The following is a 14601-nucleotide window of genomic DNA, read 5'->3' on the forward strand; positions in this document are numbered from 1 at the left end:
CGGATTCTCAATTGTGAGGTCGGGTTCAAAAAATGGATTATCGGATATTTGAACTGGAGTACTTGGTCGACTGGATGACGATTCTAAAGAAAAATCAACGGCAGTAATATTTGCTAAATGTCTTGATCTAGTTACAGGTGGTGAACGTACAAAAGGTGGTGAACGTCTTGCTCGATGCATTCACTGAATATCCTATTAGTTTTTAAAAGGAAAGAAAAATTATAATAAGTTATCCAATCAATAGACTTTTCTGATTTTGCCCACGTTTCGAATAGCCAAAAGATGCAGCAGAGGGGCAGGATTCGTTTGGTCTCAATATAATTGAGGACTGTTTGGCTCCAATAACCCGGTCCACGTACAAATCCAACTATTACTACGAACCAGAAAATTTTGATGTCTATTAATTTAACCACTTAAAATAAATTTTCGTAATTTTAAGAAATTTAGATAAGAAGTAGAGAAAATTCTAAGTCCTAAAAACTAGAATAGCGAGAAATAAGAAAGAAAAAGAGTTCGTCGGAAAAAGGTCGAAAAAGAAAAATGATTGAAAAATAAAAGGTGACGGAAAAATAAAAGAAACTTATAAAACTTAAAAATACTTGACTAACCTAACCTTATTACTACAACTAACTTAAAATTATAATCGCAAATTGAGATTACTAATTGGAATGATAATTGATACATAGGTAAAAGTCATCTAAAAATATTAAAGCTTACAGGAAAAACTAAATCCCAAATGGAAATAACTTAAAAAGAAACTAAAACTTAAAAAGGCGTCGCAAAATTCTAAAGCACCTAAATCTTAGTCTAAAGAAAAAGTACTTAAGGGATTTTACGGCAAAGCCTAAAAATCTAGAAGTAAAAATAACTATGGCAAAAACTAAGTTTAAAACTAAATATGAGCTAAAAATACAAATATTATGCTAAAACAATTAAAAAGGAACAAAATATAAAAATATACAAAAAGTTATAAAAATTACAATTTTTATAAAAATATTATTTTTATATTATTTATTTTATAAAAGTATTACTTTTTTAAACTAATTAAACTAATTAAAACTAAATAAAACAAATTAAATAAATAAACTAAACTAATTAATAAATAAATAAAACCTATTTAGGGTTTTTAATTAAATAATAATAATAATAATAATAATAATTACACCGTAATTAATGCCTGATTAGGGCTTCTTTGTGCTCGTGTCAGACGGCTCCGCGAGTCGCGGTGTTTTCAGTTAAAAACCCCCGCAAGTCGCGGGGTTTGTATTTTCAAACGTGTACCAGCTAAAATCGTTCGGTTTCTGTTTTTTATTTATATTTTTATATATATATATATATATATATATATATATATATATATATATATATATATATATATATATATATATTTTTTTTTTCTGTTTTTAATTTAATTAAAATATTTATATAATTTAAATAAAACTTATCTTTAAAAACTAAGATAAAAATAAAATACTTTATAACAATCTAAAAAAATAGATTTATATATATTTATATTATTTTTTTCGGTCTTTTTTTTCGGTTTTTTATATTTATAAAATATATTTATAAAATAAATTAAATAAAACTTATATTTTTACAAACTAAAGAAACTTTATAAAACTTAAATATTTATCAAACTTCTAAAAATATTTATATTTTTGTTTTTATTTTTATATTTTCGAATATTTAAAACGTATTTTTATAAAAACGAATTTTAATAAAAGTAAACTAAAAATCTTTTTTTTTTTCTTTTTATATTAGCGTTGCGCTTCCGGCTTTTAAGCTAGATTGTTCCCCGGCAGCGGCGCCAAAAATAACTTGATGTTTTAGCAGAGTAGTATATAAAATAGCTATTAATTTTAGCAGGAAATACTATTAAATACGATACATTTTTACACAAGATATTTATTTATTTATAGAATGGATATACTTAAACCTTGCTACAACACTTATAGGCAGTGTACCTAATCGTACAGTAGTGTAGTTTTTAGTAAGTCCGGTTCGTTCCACAGGGAATCTTTTTAAACAAAGCTTAACGCTATATTAGTTTACTTTTATAAAAATACAAATATATATATAAGTAATATTATTATTATAAAAGGGGGGTTTTTACCGTTTAATGACCGGTTTGTCGATTTTAAAACTTTAGTCACAGTTAAAACCAAATGTAAAATATTAAAAATAAATACAAGACTTAAATTAAAGCGTAAAGTAAATAACGATAATGAAATTGCGAATAATAAAAGTGCGATAAAATAAACTTGCGATAATTAAAAAGTACGACAATTAAAAGTGCAATTAAATATAATAACAATAAATAAAAGTGCTATAATTAGAAGTGCAATTAAATATAAAATAAAGGAAATTAAATATGAAATAAAAGAATTATGCTTATTTAAACTTCCGTAATCATGATGTTTGACGTGTTGATTTTAGTTTTATGCCCATGGGTTAATTGTCCTTTGTCTAGGATTATTTAATATGTCCGTCTGGTTTTTGTCCATAACAGTCCATCAGTCATAAATATAAAGTGCGAGTATCCTCGTCAAATTATCCTTATACCCGAAGTTAAATATTCCAACTAATTGGGGACTCAAATTGTAACAAGATTTTAATACTTTGTTTAATAATTACACTAGGATGCCGACTGAGTGTAACCCAAGGTTTTAATATTTTGTTATCAATTATACCAAGTGTCCTTGTACATAATTTCACCCCTGTTTTAATTATTCTAGTGGCTATTAATCCATTCCCGTTTCCGGTTAAATGAACGATTATTCGTACATATAAATACCCCGCCCATCGTGTCCGATCGAGTGTATATGATAATTTATAGGGACGCCCAATTGTAAATCTTTATATTAACATTAACAAACTATCATTTAGTTAAACAAATATAAAGCCCATTAATAGCCCATAGTCTAATTTCCACAAGTGTCGTTCTTTTGTCCAAACCCCAATTATGGTACAAAGCCCAATTACCCAATTTTAGTAATTAGCCCAACATCATGATTACTTCGGATTAAATAAGCATAATAATAACTTAGCTACGAGACATTAAATTAAAAAGGTTGAACATAACTTACAATGATTAAAAATAGCGTAGCGTTACACGGACAGAATTTCGACTTACACCCTTACAAAATTTGCTAACATACCCTTATTATTAGGATTTAAAATTAAAATTAAAATTAAAATATAAATTATATATATATTTTTACGTATATATTGAGAGAGAGAGATATATTGATGATTAAAAATGATCAGAATTCGGTTGGCTTTATAGGGAGTTTCAAACTTTGGGTCTCCGCGACTCGCGGCCCATTTTGCCTTCAAACTCCGCAAATCGCGGAGTTTGTAAATACAGCTCACCAGCTTTTGGCTCTTTGTTTGCCGACGATTTATTTTATAAATATAATATATATATAATTAATATAATTAATTATATATTATATTATATTTATATATAATTAACTTGTAATTTTTAGTCCGTTGCGTCGAGCGTTGAGAGTTGACTCTGGTCCCGGTTCCGGATTTTCGAACGTCCTTGCGTATAATTTAATATCTTGTACTTTGCGTTTTGAATCTTGTACTCTTGTAATTTCGAGACGTTTCTTATCAATAATTGGAACCTCTTTGATTGTCTTTTGTACTTTTGAGCTTTTTGGTCGTTTGCGTCTTCAATTCGTCGAATCTGTCTTTTGTCTTCACCTTTTATTATTTAAACGAATATCACTTGTAAATAGAACAATTGCAACTAAAAGCTTGTCTTTCTTGAGGAATAATGCTATGAAATATATGTTCGTTTTTAGCATTATCATCTTCCAACACAATTGAGCTCAGTTCATCCTACCTTCCACGTGTCAAACTTGAAGAAGTGTCTTGCTGCACCCGAACTCATCATACCACTGGAAGAACTTACAATTGACGATAAACTCCACTTCGTGGAAGAGCTTGTTGAAATTATCGACCGTGAGGTCAAAACTTTGAAACGCAACAAGATTCCGATCGTCCGAGTACGATGGAATGCCAAACGAGGACCTGAGTTTACTTGGGAACGAGAGGATCAAATGATGCAGAAGTATCCTCACCTTTTCCCGACTCCTCCATCTACCTCAGCTTAAAATTTCGGGACGAAATTTTCTTTAACAGGTGGGTAATGTAACGACCCTGGATTTTCCAACGTTTATTTATTAATAATTATTATTAATACTTCTGATTTAATGAATGTATTGTTTATATACATTTACATGTTACCATACTTGACTTTAAATGCCCGAAACGTCTTTGTGACACACGTACATTACACGAATAATATCTTCGAGTATTATTTACATTCATGATTAAGTTTTATTAATCATTTTAATTAACTAAGGATACTAGTTAATTACTTGGGCCTTTATTAGTGTTAATGAACTTTTACTTGGATTATTATTTATTTGGACATGGACTTGTGTTAATGGACTTAAGAAGCCCACTCTACTCACCTTAATGGACTTATTAGCCCATTACACATTTAAGTATTACTTTAGAACTAAACTAGATGAATTAACTTGGTATGGAATCTAGTCACTTACACCTTTCCCATGCAAACACTCCTTGTAACCAACTTTTAAGACATTTACATGCAAGAAACTAGTAGACAGTCTCCTCCCCCTTGATTCCTTTGATGACCATCGGCCAAGGAGGCCTTTAGAGGAGTTTTGTGCATTTTTTTTTATTACTTCATTCACTAGTTTCATTCATTTCACACACACACAAAATACCTCTCAACTTTCTCTCATATTCTCTCTAATATTGTAAGTAACTTGAACAAATTTCTCTCTTCCTTTTCTCTTGTCTAAAACTGAAGAAAACACCTTCATCATCATCATTCTTTGTTTGTTGTTTGTTACTTGATCTTAGTTGTTGTTACTTACTAGTACAAGAATCAAACTTCCTAGTTTAATTCTTCATATTATCTTGTATTTACAAGAACACACACAAGAATCTAGACTTACTAGTTTATGGTTCTACCTATAAAGTTTTAAAAGATTAAACTTCATGTGTTGTAAAAACCATACTTGTGTTCATGAAGTAAACTTAAAGTCTACTTTCTTAAAGATCAAGACTTTGGTTTGAATCTTTAAAGTATGAACAACCATGACTTGTTACTTGTTTAAATTAGTTTATTTCTTCATTTCCTAGCATCTTTAATTAGTGATTATGGTTGTTGTTGGTCAAGTGTTACTAGTTAACTTTGATCTCATTTTTCTTGAACAAAAGTTAACTTGAAAGTTCAAGAACATGGAAGTGTAACTCTTTAGTTATAACTTCATACACATATGAAATATCTAAGCTTCTATAGCTTATGGTCTACTTATTTTGTCATAAACAAAAGCTTGTAAGCTTACATACACTTTACAAGATGAAAATCTAAGTTTTATAGCTTATGGTTTCATTAAAGTAAAGATTCATGTGTTATTACTTAGGATTTAACTTAATAACTTTAGATCTTGACTTTTGGGTCTTGGATCTTCAAGATCTAACTAAGAACTATGTTCTACAACTTAAGATCTTGATTAGTTAGTTTACTTTCAAGTTTGTAGTTCAATATTACTTTTATAGTTCATGTATGTGTCGGATCTAAGATTTTGATGTAACTTTGGTTCATCAAGCTACTTGCAACACTTAAATGAGTTGTGCTACATATCTTAGAATTACACAAGTGTTATGATGGTCAAACCTTGGTTAAGATGATGCAAACACATCAATGAGTTGTACACTTGAAGCTATATGCATCAAGGATGAGAACCGTGATAAGCATCGAGCACCAAGAACCCACCGGAACCTACTATTTACTGTTTTCTGGAACAGACCCGAATACCTGGGCTACTATAAAGTTGATTTTCATTTAGCTCTGTTCGAGTATATAATTTTTCGTTTAAGACTCGTCTTAATCCGAGTTACGATTTAGGATCTATGGCCCTCCGAACGTCACTATGTCCTTTTAACGTTGTGCTGAAAATTCTGACCTACTTGCACTTAAACCGTCACCACGGTCAAACAAAGATGAGTTTGCTTCTGGAATTTTTACCACAATTAGAGGACTCATATATGGAGCCATGGCCACTGGTCTCACCTTATTTCAGTATTTATAGAGGCCGTGGCGACTGACCGAAGTCAGCCTTTGTTTTAAACTCTTTTCTAGAATGAAACTTACTTTACACCTTTTGTTTGATGATGAATGATGATGACCTTTAAGACCTAATTTACATACATTTAAACCTATTGGGATGATTTACTGACTTAGTAATATTTGACTTAGGTTGAGGACTTTCCGGACCTACGTACTTGCTTACTTCCTGACTCGACTTTACCACTACTTTACCACTGTGAGTTATAGCATCCCTTATTACTTTAACTATTTTGGGAACTGAGAATACATGCTCATTTTACGTTTTACATACTAGGCACGAGTACTTAAACTTTATATATGTGTGGGTTATACAACGGCATAAACTTTCCCCTTATCTCGGTAACGTTTAGTCACCGGTTTTTGAACCGGTGAACGCGAATCTTAGATATGGATCCAAAGGGTTTGACATCCCCACTCGGGCTAGTTGCGCTAGCATTTAACGAGTGTTTAATACTTCGTAAACATACCCACTCGCCAAGTGTACTTTCAGGGGGTTATAAACGTTAAGTTAGTTACCAAGTGCCCACGGTTAAACATATACTTTATCATACTATTTTGAAACGCTCTTTGTAGCACTGAAATCTCGTGGCCTACCTTACATTACTGTTATACTTACTATAGCTCACCAACCTTTGTGTTGACGTTTTTAAGCATGTTTTTCTCAGGTGCTTAAGGTTGCTAGCTTCCGCTGTTGTACTAGTCGTGCTGTAGACACCCGCTGCTTTAGAGATGTCACTGCATGAACGTTTATCTCGCATTCATAAACATTATTACTTTTGAAACTATGATTTGTAACGACCTAAGGGTCACATACTATTATCCTTGCTTCTATTCGTTGAAGCATACTTTGGTTGTTAAACATTAATGTTGGTTAAGACATCACCTTTTATCATGAATGCAAACGTATTTTGAAATAGCATATAGTGTTTGACCTTGTAATGATCCTGTTGATGATGATTCGTATACGATGGTTTTGTACGGGGCATCACACATGCACAGTAGCAACAGCTTGCAGGTGGTTAAATCATGGTGTTCGAACATGGTGAGGGTGGTGATTTCTCATTAAAGATGATACTTCGACTGTGGTGATGGCTACTCGTTGGAACATAAACAAAGAAACAAATAGAGAGGGTGATATGGTGGTTGTAAGTTAAAGGTGACGGTTTAGTGGTTCACTGGAGTAGAAACGGGAAACAGAAGAAGATATTCGTGTAGCATGAAACGGAAATAAAAGTGGTGTTTTGAGGTTTGTTAAAGCTGGTGGTATTCGAACAGAACGCAAGAGAAAGGTTCGTGTTTCTATATGTATGTATATGTATATGTTTATATATTATTGAGGTGAGGTGAGGTGTGAATTCTTTGTTGTGGTTTTCGCGATGGAATAAAGAAAAGAAGCGTAGCAGAATAATCAACAAAAACGAGGAGTAATAGCACAAAGAAGAAAACAGAAAAATGGCGGTTGGAGTTGTGATGAAGTTCGATGTGAAGATTATAGGTGGGGTTCAATTATATTGTAGGTTAAACAGAGGCATGATAGCGGCAGTATTAGTGATGATAGCAAAGGTGGTGATTGTGTTGTGGTTTATGATTTATGGTGATGTTATGGTACTCTGGGTATTATAATCGATCAAGTAATAGATAGTAAATTGAAGGTGATGAGGGAGAAATCGAATATCTTTTCCACAATTTGAGTCCATCGTTTGTTATATAAAGAAAATGTGTGTCGACAGATAGAATCAATCCAGGAAGAAGAAAACAAAGAAATAAAAGCAGAAGAGATTGAAAACAGATTCGTACAATTAATTGCTATAGCTGGCTAATGAATTTAGACAAGAAACAAAAATCAATAAAGTTTGATCGTGATTGGAAACAGATTCATACGATATATACAGCATAAGATTCGATTACAGATTGTCTCGTAGCTTGAATTGAATCGACAGAAGAATCAATCGGGTACAGATAATATATATATATATATATATATATATATATATATATATATATATATATATATATATATATATATATATATATATATATATATATATACAAGTTGAATAAAATTTAATTGATTGATAACGATATGTAACCAAATTTTGTTTTTGTAATGTGAATTGATCTCGGCTGCTAACAAATTTTTGTAGTATGGAGATCGATTGATACAATCTTGCAGACAGGAACAAGAATCTTATACAGTTCGATGGAGATGTGAAACAGATAAAGAAGATATCAAATTTACAGAAATTTCAATCAGGAATATGACCAATACAAAAAAAAATCGATTTGAAAGGGAATAGATTGGTACGAATGATTATGAGGTGTATCAATTTAAGAGACAGAAAACAAAGTTGTATATAATCTGATTGCAACGTGAAACAGATTTTGTACAAATTCTTATAATTAATACATTAATAAAGATTCCTAATATGTATATGTATTTAACAGTATACATACATATATGTCTGTTTATATATATATATATATATATATATATATATATATATATATATATATATATATATATATATATATATATATATATATATCTGTATTTATATTTCGTTACTTTTTATAATTTGTATTAACAAACAAATAGGTATATTAATAATAATATTAATAATATCTAAATAATACTAATAATAATAAGTAAATTGATTAAAAGTAATGGAAATAATGATAGTAATAATTTTAGAATAAAATGATAATTTTTAGTAATAATAATGATATAACAAATTACATGTTTTAAATTTTCATATATTATATATTGCACATAATAAAATAATTAATACAGATTTTTATATTAATAATGAAAGTAATAATAATATTAGTATAACAATTATATTTTAACTTGTAACTACATTTAATATATTCATAATACAATTTATTATTTATGTAATTATATCATCCATTATATGATAACATTATTTGAATATTTGATACTTATAGATTTTATATATATATATATATATATATATATATATATATATATATATATATATATATATATATATATATATATATATATATATATATATATATATATATATATACATACATATTTATTTACAAGTACAGGTTCGTGAATCGTCGGGAATGGTCGAAGATCAATTGAATATATGAATCAGTTTAAAAATTTTGAGACTCGACCTAACAGACTTTGCTTATTGTGTTAGAAATATTAAATCGTATCGAGAGTTTGGTTTAAAATTAGTCGAAATTTTTCGGGTCATTACACATTGAAGGACTACGACATCTAAACGATGCCAAAGTGCATCTTTGGTGGTGTCTGTCGTGACGGTGGATGACGAGTCTGGTGATGGTGATGGTGGAATGATGTGATCCAGAACATCATAGGCTTTACAATGTATTTTAAAGAGTTGAGCCCAAGAATTATATTGAGCATCTTTGATGTCAAGAGTGATAGGAATTAGGTTTTTGATGTTGGAGATTGATAAGGCAGGATGAAATTTGTCAGCCATTTAAAAGATGATATGGATTAAATTAATTTGTGATGGTGTTACTTGAATTTGTAAACACATGCATGTGTGTGATCTTGATGGGTGACTGTCTTGAGAGGTGGAAAGGTGGTGAGTAGTTAGAAAGATGAAGTAATTAAAGATGAGAGAAAAAGGAAAGAATCTACTGATACCATGTTAGTTTATGAATTTTCTATCATTTGCATTACATCCCAATGGTCGTATAAATACATGAAGTTTGTGTCATATGTCAAACTAATATCCCTACAAATCACGGATATGATATATTTGATTGCTACACATTATTGACTTTAGCATTAATATAATATATGTCAAACTAATATCCCTACAAATCAAGGATATGATATATTTCGGCTAATAGTGTGTGTGGGTGATACATGATCGCGAAGGTGGTTAAGTCTCATACGAGGGATACGGATATCGCCGTTTAAAAAAAATGGAGTGTCAGTATTGCAGGAAATTTGAAGGCCAATTCATTTTCATTCAGTTTTCACCATACAAAAAGTCAAAATCACAAACTCAAACTACTCAAGCGTAAAATGTCAAAAAGAAATCAAGTGAAAAGAAAAAGAGAACGAAAACGAATAAGCAAACACACATCATCAATTAAATCGTGCACTTCAAAACTCACCTGCGCACTTTAGCACCGATTCTTACATAACAATACATTCGATCTCTCAAAACCCTAGCTTGCTTTCGTTCACTTGAAATCATTCCTCACAATTACCGCATATCCATCGCTCCTTACAAGGTTAGGGTTTTATATTCTGTATCAATCAATTTTATATCTGTCAATTTTTATATCTGTTTACTTACACTATGATTACCTAATTTGATATGTAGTTTATCTCACGTAGTATATTGAATTTGATGGATTACAATTCATCTGTTCGATCAAGACGTCCTGCTCGTAATAATAACAGTTATCATGTTAATAACAATACTTACACCGAATACGAAAACAATGAAATCGATGATGATGAATTCGAAGGTGTAAATCAGCGATACGGTTATCAAGAGGCTGGTGATAATGATGATGATGATGACGATGATGATGAGGAGGAGAATAATGTTAATGAATATGGACAAGGATACTATAGGGTTTCAGTAAGTGGAATGGATACAGGCGAATCGTCTAGACGTCATCAAAAGAAACGCCGATTAGATAATTTAGTTTCGAATTACGAGTTTGCGCCTCGTGCGAACGCTAAGATTTCAGTGGCTCCAGATGAGTGGAGTGAAAATGCAACGTTTGTGTTCTTAGAGGTTTGGGGAGAAAGGTATATGCAGTTAGGGAGGAGGAGTTTAAGAGGTGAGGATTGGGTTGAGGTTGCTGAAAAAGTATCAGAAATGTGTAAAATGGAAATAAATGAAGTGCAGTGCAGGAATAGGTTAGAGACGTTGAAGAAAAAGTACAAGAAAGAGAAGGGGAAAGTGGTGGATATGGGGATGGGGACAGTGTATCGTGGTAAATGGGGATTTTTTAAGAAGATGGATATGTTGTTGAGTCCGAAGAAACAACATAACGGTTTGCCTTGTGGGGTTGATTCAGGGGAGTATGTGTTTATGAATACAAAAGTATATTTAAATCAGTCGAATGCTATGGATGAGATGGGGGACAGTCCTGGTGAATCGGAATCGGATGAGGATGAGGAGGATGATGGTAAAGATGAAGAGGGGTTTAGATTGTTGGCTGAATCGGTTCAGAATTTTGGTGAGATTTATGAAAAGATTGAGGGTAGAAAGAGACAGCAGATGATGGAGTTGGAGAAGATTAGAATGGATTTTCAAAGAGAGTTGGAGTTGCAGAAGAAGCAGATTCTTGAGAGGGCACAGGCTGAGATTGCAAAGATAAGGGAAGGAGACGATGAAGATGTTAACTCTGCCGATAATCTAAGTGGATAGGCTAAGCAGGTAGTTATCTGTTCTATCTTTTATTATCTTGGGTGAAAACTTATTAGTGACTATGTTACAATTTCAATTAGGAAATGATAAAATTATTAGCTAGATACTCTGCTATGGTTATGATAATTAAAGTTAATTTATATGTGGGTTATAGATAATAGTAAGTATATAGAGAGCACTAATTTATCTGATTTTTCCATTGAGTGTTACCTTATATTGCTCACAAACATCCTTTCCTATGTGGGTATCTACATTTTTTTTTTATTTATTTATTTATTTGAAGCATGCATCGTGTTGTTGTTTCAACTGTCTTTATTATCGAGTATTATTTAAAAGCTACAATTATCACAATCCCGTCCTTCCAAACTTTAGTATTGGGTTAGAGTGTTAGACTGTCAATGAAAAAGTCAGCACCCAGTCGATTTACAACGTTCTTTCATGACAATTTACATTACTATTGAATATTGATTGTTGTAACTATATGATTATGTGACATATGCTACCTATGTTAAGTTGATTTTTTCATCCCTCTTCTATGAGGATGAGCATACCGTCTCAAGCAACCATGCTTAATATTTTTAATTGAAGCCATCTTGATGAACTGACAGGTATTTCAATTGAAGCCATCCTTGTATGTTCACGAATTTATCTCTGTTGTCAGTTTTCACATTTTTACTACTAATGTTATTCCTTGTGAAAATATAGCAATATTACCAGGAATCACTAATTTATAACAAAATGAGTAAGCCTTTGACATATTACCACCAAGGTCTGCAGTTTCTGTTTATTCGGACAAAGGGAGAACCCTTAAAAATCGTATCTTTTCAGACCAATATATTAGATAAGTTATCTAATAGCATCTTAGGTGGTGGAAAAATTGGATTACTAAAGTGAATGAGGGTATTTCTCCATTTTTTGATGGATTCACTGATAATTTAGATTGTGTTCATCGGAGATTGTGGCTTGACTGTATAGTTAAATGCATCCATGGTTTAAGTTCCAAATATTCAGAGTATGCTTACTTTTATTCGCACTATAGTTACGCTATATTTGGTTTCTGCTAATTTCAAGTGTTGTTTAAGAGGAAAATTGATAAAATATATTATTTGACAAACCATTAATTCTAGGTATCTTCTTAGCAGCAGCAGAGCAAGAAGATGTCAACTAAAGAGACGGCTGCAGTACCTATTACATATGGAGTTTTCATCCTTCATCTTCTTTTGGTTAGTGTAATATTTTTGCTTGTTTTTGGATTTAAAAATGTTATGTATTGAAGTATAATAATGTTACCTTACTTTTGTTAAATATCTTGAGATTCATTTTGTGCCACTTTCTTCCCTTGGAATCTGTTTTGCTTGTCGATCCTGAACCTTTACAAAATATTCATATGCGTCATTTGCGCTGCACTGAATTAATTGTGATTACATTAGCAAATGCCACCCAGGACTAAGAGGGAGGGCATTCTTGGAATGCTTGAAGACTGACGTATTAAATAATTTGGCAACATCCAAAAATCTTGTAATGATGGTACTAAATAAACAGGATTAGAGCCGTTAAAAAAAAAAAAAAATGAAAAATAAACAAGATTAGAACAATCAGGAGCTTCCAGAAACTTCGTTAATTCATACACTAGTTATCTTAAGGTCTTTTTGTTAGACGTAATGTCATAGCTTTATGTATGTACGTCTCTTCATATGGTATGCTATCCTTTCCGACTGTTATAAATTATATATATGGACCTTTTTGCCCTCTTAGTCTTGTATGTTGGGGTTAGCTAGGTTTTTTGGTTATATCGAGGCTAGTATGGTGTAGTTAGTTTTTGTGTAGTTCAGTGTGTAAGGTAGCTTGTTATTTAAGAGTAAAAAGGTTCTTTGGTCGATAGAAGTAAATTAGGCCATAGGCACGGTGCACTAGGTATTTATCAACATGCTTTTTTAATATAAATTTTTTATTTATATGTGCTTCGTCATACTACATGTTATCTATTCTATCTATGCTTTGTGTTTATATGACATAACATGTTTTTCCATCTATACCCGTCCCTACTTAATTTTTGGTACCTGTCGTATAGATGCACTCTTTTTTCCTATATGCTCATCTTTCATTCGTGTACATACTCCTTGGTAATGTTTTCGTTTCTATCTTCATTCTTTTACACATGTACGTCCTTAATTTTTTATTTTCTTTTCATATTGGTTGGAGGTCATTCTGGAAGTAGTCTCTCTACCCTCGAGTAGAGGGAAGGATGGATTATTTTTTCTACCATTGGATGGAGAAATAATTATCTTTACCTGTGGGTGGAGAAATGACTTCCCTCTTACTCTAGGGTCTTACTTTAGGGTAGAGGAAAGATTGTCTACATCCCACCTCCCCCATACTCCACCTTGATGGAATTGTGCATTGTTTTTTTAACGGCGGTTCGACATCACCCAGAGCGGAATCAACAACCTTCGCGATCATTTACCACACAATACACACGTGTTGGGCAGGACCTGGGCTACGCATCCATCCGAGGGCAGGAGCGCAACTTTTCTTGGAGAAAACCTTCCCTGGAATCAACAGAGATTGGGTGGAGGGTGGTAGTTGGGGAGCCGGTGGAGGTGATTTTAGTATTAGTATCGGGGATAGCAAGGGTTTTGCCATTGTGAATGAAGTTAAAAAGGTTGTTAAGCTTGATTCCCAAAAGGGTGGTATAGGTAAGAAGCATGGTAAGAAAATGAAGAGTCATCATGGTCATTACGGTGGTGATGGAATTGGAAAAGTGAAGAGTCATCATGGTCATTACGGTGGTGATGGAATTGGAAAAGCGGTTGGAGGCGGGGACAGATCTACAGTGGGGCTATCCGAGTCAGATGCCCCGATCGATCTAAAACTTTTATGATGTATTCATATGTGAAAAGAACACACACACACACACACACACACACACACACACACACACACACACACATATATATATATATATATATATATATATATATATATATATATATATATATATATATATGGGCAGGATCAATG

At 31.8% G+C, this 14601-nt stretch overlaps 1 protein-coding gene across 2 annotated transcripts; it reads left to right on the plus strand.

Annotated features, from left to right (window-relative positions):
* The first annotated feature begins 10238 nt into the window (after nt 1–10238).
* LOC139890523 (trihelix transcription factor ENAP2) lies at nt 10239–12924 on the plus strand. Of its 2 annotated transcripts, none has more exons than XM_071873396.1 (3): nt 10239–10426; nt 10519–11589; nt 12723–12924. In XM_071873396.1, exon 2 carries the CDS (start codon nt 10546–10548, stop codon nt 11578–11580), a length of 1035 nt encoding a protein of 344 aa, XP_071729497.1. In that variant the 5' UTR covers nt 10239–10426; nt 10519–10545; the 3' UTR covers nt 11581–11589; nt 12723–12924. The 2 variants fall into 2 exon arrangements, with proteins under 2 accessions (XP_071729497.1, XP_071729496.1); XM_071873395.1 differs by having other exon boundaries at nt 10241–10426; nt 12708–12923.
* The last annotated feature ends 1677 nt before the right edge of the window (nt 12925–14601 follow it).

Source organism: Rutidosis leptorrhynchoides, chromosome 2 (genome assembly GCF_046630445.1).
Source record: "Rutidosis leptorrhynchoides isolate AG116_Rl617_1_P2 chromosome 2, CSIRO_AGI_Rlap_v1, whole genome shotgun sequence".
Lineage (NCBI taxonomy): Eukaryota > Viridiplantae > Streptophyta > Magnoliopsida > Asterales > Asteraceae > Rutidosis > Rutidosis leptorrhynchoides.